Source organism: Opisthorchis viverrini, assembly GCF_000715545.1.
Source record: "Opisthorchis viverrini unplaced genomic scaffold opera_v5_101, whole genome shotgun sequence".
Lineage (NCBI taxonomy): Eukaryota > Metazoa > Platyhelminthes > Trematoda > Opisthorchiida > Opisthorchiidae > Opisthorchis > Opisthorchis viverrini.
The window spans coordinates 954,520-962,975 of NW_008751757.1; the positions used below are offsets into that span (position 1 = coordinate 954,520).

The 8,456-nt window shown below is 45.2% G+C and overlaps 1 protein-coding gene across 1 annotated transcript in view; it reads left to right on the plus strand.

The window, feature by feature from the left end:
* T265_05407 (hypothetical protein) overlaps positions 1-6,016 on the plus strand; it is a gene marked incomplete at both ends in the record, with an annotated part of 44,738 nt that extends 38,722 nt beyond the window's left edge. Inside the window, 5 exons of the mRNA XM_009170405.1 lie at positions 1,238-1,685; positions 2,177-2,339; positions 3,794-4,029; positions 4,595-4,763; positions 5,692-6,016. Coding sequence (XP_009168669.1) covers positions 1,238-1,685; positions 2,177-2,339; positions 3,794-4,029; positions 4,595-4,763; positions 5,692-6,016 — 1,341 coding nt within the window. The remainder of the gene's footprint in view (positions 1-1,237; positions 1,686-2,176; positions 2,340-3,793; positions 4,030-4,594; positions 4,764-5,691) is intronic.
* Between the last annotated feature and the right edge of the window lie 2,440 nt (positions 6,017-8,456).

The window sequence follows — 8,456 nt, forward strand, 5'->3', positions numbered from 1 at the left end:
TGTCACTTAGATAGTAGTACCTAAAACTGACCGTTTTTAATTCGTCCCCAATATGCAGGCTGTGGTGTCGAACCACTTTCTGCTTGTCGAACAGCTCGCATTTGGCCACCTGCAATGGTCATCCTCGTCACAGGAGCCCAATCCGTTTTGAAAGAGGAATATGACGTAGCCGATATTGATTAGTACGACCAAATCCATTCGGATGAAATGGCTTGTCCCACCTCAACTGAAATCTTCACGGTCAATAATTATTGATCATTTTGCCTAGGTAGCGAATGGACTCGTTTGAATAGTCTGTTTGGAGCACGGGAGCAACAACAGTTCTCAGACAATGTTTTGCCGAACAGAGCAGAAACTCCGGTTGATTTCTGTAGACTGACTCACATAATCAAATGTAGGGAGTTGCAGGCGCCTTGGAGTTCTCATTCACGCAGACCTTGTTTCAGCAACCCCGGTTGTTCCATTGTGGAGAGGGGGCTGTTAAACCTGAGTTTCGCTCTAATCAGAGCTCACCGACAGTGCATTCCAGGGCTTAAACTCCTGATATCTGATCTGCAATGCCAACGCTTTATCGGTGCATGCTCGGTGCACCTCATTTTGCCACTTATACAAAAGTGGACGCGTTCACTCAGGTTTCACCGGCCCGCGGCAACGTCTGAATCGGAGGTCCTGATATGCGCTTCAACTCACTTACAAAGCTAGGAAAACTGCTTAGTCTTCATAATGCACTACTAATAAGGTTGCAAAAATTCCCTGGACAGCCCACGACAGGTTTCGCCCTTATTAAGGCTCATCAGGTAGGCGCAGTCCCCGAGTTTCCGTCAACCTTATGTTCTATTTAGTTTTTATCTGAAGTGCTGAAAAAGCCGATCACATCACTCCAGCGTGACTTCGTTTGTCCTGAGGAGTTATGGTAACGCGTTTGTCAGATGTCCGGAGTTGCAACCCTCGCACCGTCAAGGATCACCGATTATGGTCTGTAGCAAGCCAGTTTGCTTCTGTCGCCCGGTGGAAAGGTAAGCTGACGCATTGACGCAGAATGTGTGGACACCAATGGCACTATGGTTTGGTTCCTGCTAGCGATGAAAAAACAGTATAGCGGAATTGAATTAGGATTTTTTTCAAATGAATCAGAAGGCAGCGGTGGATGAGAGCGTCATCCTAAATGCGTAGAAATGGCATAAAAACGGTGGCAATATCTGAAATGATGTCACGTGATGTTTACTTTGTTCTCTAGGTCCTTGAACTGGGAAATTTGATTCTTGAAAAACGTCCGATACTCATCCTTGGAAGTGTTGGTTCCGGAAAATCTACAACCCTTGCGCTTCTAGCCGGATCGATAAACAGTTCCACAAACTATTTCTCCAAAGTACCGGTGAGAACAGTGGACGATGAAATTCGTTCGGTTGACGCAAATACTTTGAAAAATTATTTAGACACAACAATGCCGCGTTCATTTCGAGAATGGTTGGAGCGACAACGATTCACAGATCTCGGGAATTGTCCACTTCAATCCGCTGGTCCAGTAAAAGTTTGTCAAATTGATGCAGGAATCCACAGTTCCACGCTGGACGAACCTATTCTACACGACTGTAAAGAGTGGGTATACATGGATCTTGGGGACAGTTTCAGTCCGAATGTCAATCAACAGATTCTATCGACAGTTAAATCTCTGAAGGACCCGAGTGAGTAAATTTATACTGGGAAGTTTATTTGGCTGGTTATTGGGATGATTAAACGTCTGGTTACTGAATTAATACATCAGATTCTGCTGAATGCTGCGATCGAGGTGGGCTTGACGTCTGACAGTTTGCATACCGGACTGATTGTTGGGTACTTTACAAACCTCAGTAATGCCGTTCAGCTGTAGCACCTTTTCGGTACCTGAGGATTGGGATACTGTCAGGTTGCCCAGAGCAGTCGAGATGCTGAGGTTTGGCTCGAAACTTCCGGTGCAAAAGCTGGCGCCTTACTCACTGAGCCACCTTGAGCCCACAAACCTCAGTATTCCAACGGCACGAACGGATACGGTTAGCATGTTCGTCAGGAACTCCCTGAGCCATTGGTCGTTGTTGATGGCTGTTGAACAAGCATCCAAAGCGTCGTTTTGCTTTGCATTTCACCTTTTTACCGGGTTGTTTCATTCGAATTATTCCCCTCCTGGATTTTCCATCAGATCGCAGATTCCTTCTGGAAAAAACCCATGTTGACGACATATCCCCCGCAGTTTTGCATCGATTTGCCATCTTTTCCATGGATTCAGAAGTCGTCAGCTGGAGGCACAGGTGGAGAACGTGGTGTCAAGCTGCCGTGAGACGTTTTGCGTTGCCAAAACAAGAGTGAGTTTTGTTCATTGCACACTGAGTTGCACATAGAGCACGCAATCACGAGGACGGCTCAGACTGATATATTTGCAATGAACTACTCATGAGGTTGTTGAAAATTCAGCAACCTTAAAAGTAGTGCATTACAAATATACATGCATCGCGATAACTCAAATATCGTAGCAAATGAAACATGAGGCGGCCTGGTGCAGCACGTTCAGTTGCCTGGAAACGAGAGATTCAGTTGAGTCCATCGAGAAAACCAAATTGATTTGCAAATTAGTGTAGTTTTGCCAACTGACGAAACTAGTTACCCACTGGGAGGATACTTCGGTTATCGCCGCATTAATGGTCGATATCTGTTTGCTTTGCTCTCGCGTGAATAGTCCGCGTGCCATAGTCACACCCTTCCGATGAGTGCCCATCCACAGAGGGGACTGATAACCTTGGGTCATTAAGTATGAAGGAGATCTGGAAAACACTTGGGTGCTGTTGGTGCTACTCACCTTCCAGGATGGGGACCGCGTGCCTGTGCCTGGTTGGAAACACTATAAGATATGGCTGTCGAACGATGTCAGTGGCGTCCTTGTTGTCAGGTTCTATCCAGATTACCTATCCAGGGATATAGGCACCGCGGAATGATTTTTCTAGGCTAGCACTAAGTCCCTTCCCCGTCCACCTTTAATCTTTTCTTTACAATAAGGATTTCAAATAAATCATGGTTGTACGGTAGTGAAGCATCGGTGTTGAACACTGATGTCATGCTGTCGATGACGATGATGGCAGGAAAGTAGAATTATACTTCGTTATAGTTGGATGGTTTGGAGCAATTACATGGAATCAGTCCATGTTCAACAGCCACTTGGTTTTTTCTCCTGGTTTGGAGTCATTCTCACTCACGAAACTCCATGGCTACTAGAACCCGCGGCCTTCCAGTTAGGAGTTGAACACCGTTGTATTCGGGGGAGGTGTTCGGGGGCCAGCCGTCCCTAATAACCGAACATCACATCATTTGGACGGATGTCACGTGCAGGACATGGGTCAGACGAAGGCATGCCCTGATTGGTCAGAATGCCAGCCAATCCGAGTCAAGCACCTTTGACTCGGCACTTCTCGTCCCCTCACGGAGATTCTGGCACGACCTTGTGGAACACTCTGTGACTACCCCATAAATACAGTTGTAATAATTTTCCTTTGTCTCCATAAAGGACTGTGTAGAGCTACCGTGCCTTTTGATATACGATAGTGGGCGGAGCAAGGAAGCCAAGGGACCGCTACAGAGTTGCACTACCGTTCACCAAGCTACAACACACTTAGGTAGGATACAGCTCCATTTCTCCTGTGATCGATAAGTTGACATCACTTGGTCACGTGTTGTTTGGCTAAAATGAGTTGTAGCCGTCCAGTCTGACGGCTGTGTTCGGCTAAGTAGACCCTCCCAACTCTGTCACGTTATCTTTTCAATTTAGGTGGCCTGTGCTTGTAGACAAAATGGAGACCTGCTTGGCAAAAGGAATACTCAGTACATTCCAACTCGTGGCTGACTGTTATTCTACCGACAAACAACAGAGCATCATCGGGGTCCACCAGAAACCAGCGTTTGAGCAACAGTGCACCTCCAACGTTTTGAGTTTGCTAGATAGCCTGCTTGAACGATTCTTTCCGCGTGACGTGTGGGAGTGGAGGAAAATTGGTCATTGTCCACGTGAGCTTAACAGCTGTTTTTTTGCAGAGCACATTTTTCTTAGCGGTTTTTTTTCGAACAACCAGGTTATTTACTCAGGAAAGTCTAAAAATGCCGTGCATCTGTTCTATCCGGATTTGTCATGAGGTTTCATAGCATCCGACCACTGATGAGCAACGAAAAATGTGGAATAACTGCACTTAGACAAGATAGTGTCACTCATGCAGTTCGTATCAGGTGATCTTGTGTAAACTGACAAGGTCACGTGGACGGAATACGTGTGGTTGGAGCTTGATTGCGTCTGATTGCATGTTATTCACGCTACTGACAGACCACCCGAAACATGAAGGCAGTTTCTGTTAGGAGGGTTTCGCTTTTGAATTTTCCTCAAGATTCAGTAGACTCACACTACTCGATTGTAACTGATTGGTTTGCTAGAGTTATCCGAAAGGAGGAGCTACATGATTTGTAATTGGGAAAAAGTCATCGTTACCAGTAGTTGATTTGACAACTGCTCAGGGCAATCTTTGTTGCGGTTAATGATAGAACTATACATATTCATTATTCTCTTATTTGTTCTTTACAGCACGGCAGTATCAATCTGTGCATCGCCGGATTAACCGACACTGGCCGAGTTGGAGACGGCCTGAAGATCGTGTCGAATTTCATTCACAGTTGATCAAGTATTTCTTTGTGTTCGCTTTCATATGGGGTGTCGGAGGGCGCTTTGCTGGTGACCCAAGGTTGCGCACAAAGTAAGTTCCTGTTCTCTTGACTGGCCTTGATGCTTGTGTAATCGTCACTTCTCAGATTTGGGCAAACAGATGCTCATTATTCATCTCTGTCCGTGTAAAAACTAGCTCAGCGAATTTTAGTACCATCCTATAGACGTAACACACTACTTATTAGGTTGCTTAAAACTCTTCAACAACCCACTACCGGTCTCGCCCTTCTTGTTGCTCATCAGACAGATGTGATCCCCGAGTTTTCATAAACCTTACCTTGTAAATGAACACAAACGGTACGAAATATGACTTATATACTCATCAGCTGGAACTCAGCTGAATCTCCTTAAGCAATTCATTTCCTCAAATTGCTGATGACAGGCGGAAAGGTACACACCAGGGCGGAAGGATTGCTGTGAGTTTAGTCCTTCTTTATTTGGCCCCTCTCAAACAACCCCTAAAGAAACGCACCCAGGCCTCAGACACCTACCCTGCAGAGCGGCACCGTGTGCCTGTTTCATCCTTGTTATGGATCGCTAGTAGTGCTGATCTGTTGAGTCTGTGGAATGTTCAGTAGCTGAAAACTAAACCATTCGATCAAGACCGTTCGGCCAAGTGATTGATTCTTCCGCTATCGTATTCCGACTTTGTTTTCCGTCCGTTCGACCTGAATTCCCGATTCTGCGTTTGAACATGGCATTCGACAGGTGTCCCTCTCTGCGTAATTACAACGATTGCTTAGACCCCGAAGCCTTGGCACAATGCACCTGAGTTACGAATGATTAGATTGTGCCTTCGGTCATTTCTGTTGACTTGGTTTCTCTGTTGGTAAGCCGATATTTACCTTTGAAGACAATTTGCATTGGTACGAGAGTACCTGAAAGCACTTACCTAGGGACGCCTCAATATCAGGCAGTTTCACCCGCGTTTCCTTCACCACAAGCAATTTCCATTTCAGATTCCAAGCACTTGTCGGCGACCTGTTGAACCAGTTCTTGGATACGGATTCTCCGTCTCCACACAGAATCCAAGCTGTTCCAAGTTATTTCCCCCCGGATAATCAGCCCTACTTGACCGATTTTTATCCGATCGAATCGGATATTGCTGACCAGATGGACCCCAACAGTTGGCTTCATAGCACTGTTGACAACAAAGAGCGGTTCAGGGTGGGACGTCGGGATATACAATTACATTGTGGACCCGACGTCAGCCTGTCTGGTGCCTTTTTGGCACCACCCAGAATTTATGGAAGACTATTGGCCGGAAGAATTCGACGTGCCTAGCCATCCGGACAGCAGACAGACTAAGGAAAATTCAAGAAGGTTTCTACCAACATTGTATCATGTAAGTTCGCACCGTCATATTTGGAAAAGCCCATATTGGTGTGTCTAATGCTCTAATTTTGAGTTCTGTTGATGTCCAAAAAAAAACAGACAGGAAAGAGTTACCAATAGCTAATGAGCTTTAGCAAGATAACGGCTTCCTCTGATGTCTAATGAATTTGAAAGATTCTCTGGGAGTGGATCCTGGCAATGCCTGTTTTGAGTGTCATAATCACAAAACCGGGATGTATTCATCTACGTCCCTGTTCTCTGCAACATTGTCCCAGTTTACACGAGTTTTCGTATCCAATACTGAAACCCCGGGGAAAGAAGGTATAGGCTGAATATCACTCAAGGTCTTATTGATTTTTGCAAATATAATCCTAGTCAAGCTGTTAGAAAGGAAGGATTTTCTTGGTTTTGCAATGCCACCGATCGCATCGTCTGTTCATTTTGAAAACTATCTGTACCATTAACTAAATGGAGGACTGGGGAGGATGAGTTTGATTGGAAGTGTCTTGCGTCATCATCATCATCATCACCATCACCATCAGCTGTAAAATCCGTGTGCTTGCCATATAGTGGTTACAACTGTCACAGTTTCTATCAGAAAGGTCAAATTCCTGAAGAATATCCAAGGGCAACCTTGTAGATTTTTTCCAGCAATCTGTTGGACCACGTTGAGTAGCGCACACAACCCCAAAAAACCAAATCTTTCAAATGGAGGTTTATCTACAAATGCGTTACTATAAGTACAATACAATAATGAAGTGATATAACTTTACAAACCTCACATCGTGGGACTATGTCGTCGTCTATACACCGGTTTAGGAACTGCTAATTCCTGACAGATCCCAAAGTTCACATCGACTTAATTTTCCGTGTTTGCAAGGTAGCTAAACTACGTGTTGACTTAAACAACACGTCCGATGACAAGGTCAAAGAACGGTTTATGTTCAGGTCAGAAACAAGAAAGGGGGCATAGGCGCAAAACCGAAATAACAAGATGGGAATTGCATTGTACAACATAAATATAGAAGAAAGGTATCAACAACCCTCAAACTCCACTAAGCGCCGATCAAATAGTATTGAATCAAAGTCAGACACTGCCCCCTGGATATATATAGCCAGACCATTGTGCTTTTCGCACTCACTCGCTTGTTCGGAATAAAGCTGTTGTGTTCCTTGTCCGCGTCTTTTTTCCCGCACTAGACACTGTAGCGGGGACAGCAGTCCGATAAAACGGTTTCACTCACCGATGATCTGGGGAGGTGGGGTCGATGGCTGCGCCTTAAAGGCGGTAGCTGATACACTGGATGCGTAAATACTTTCACTGGGAAGATCGGGGAGACCGTTTCCATATAGGTGCCGCTAAACTGGCACAGTCGTATGATATGTCACAGTTGTAGAAGTCCAACAACGCGGATGCCGTTGATGTAAGCTGAATGTGACATGACTCGGACTTGAAGCGGTGCCAGCCATTTGATTCTCTGCGCTGGCCCACATGGGTTATACCCATGCAATTCGCTTGCAAACGTTTCGTCCCCAGTCGAAGAGAAAGCATCAGTGTGCAGCTGAGTTGGTGATTCCTCCGTGCTTAGATGCGTTTATGCAGTCTTTAGAGAGTATCTAACATCTGTCATGTGATTGGCCAGTTGGTATATACCTTCCCTGTAATCTCATAGGTCCGATCACGATTTTGATGTGACAGGTCGGTTGTGATAGCTGAGAATTTGATTTGTTTGCATTGTCTTTCCGCAGGCGTCTGTCTGTGGTTGCACGTTTGGTAAGCTTGTGATCAAGACACCCAACAATGTCAGTTTTTCATCGGGTTCATCTTCCACTGTGAAGTGGATATCAAGAAAAATGCGGTTCATTAAATGACTTGTTCCCTGTAGTCCATTCCTTTTGATGGTGACAAAAGTATCATCCAAGTAGTGGGTCCATATCACGGGATTTAGGTCCGGAAGTACAATTCGCTCCAGTTTTTACATTACACTTTCTGCAATAAATTCAGGAATAGATCTCGTTGGTGTTAATTGGACTTTGTTCATAGTACTCTCCGTTGAACTCAAAGTATGTGGTCAGGCCAAGGCTGAACAAATCGCAGGGATCTTCTTTTTCCAGGAATCCGTGGTATGCCATGTCTGTCACGTGTTTAGGCGACAGTTCTCTTGGCGGAATCCAGGCCTACTGATGTGAAAAGTGAGTCTGAATAGAAAGAAACCATTATTTGATCCAACTGCAGACGGAAATCTACAGAGAGGCAACGCATACAGACTAAATTCTCAGCTAACACATCAGTCATCCGGACTGTCGCAAGCAAAGCTGTATCCAGACTCTTTTCAAGCAACACCACGGAGTGAGAAGTCAGAGGAGAGGAACGCTTTTAGAGAGGTTT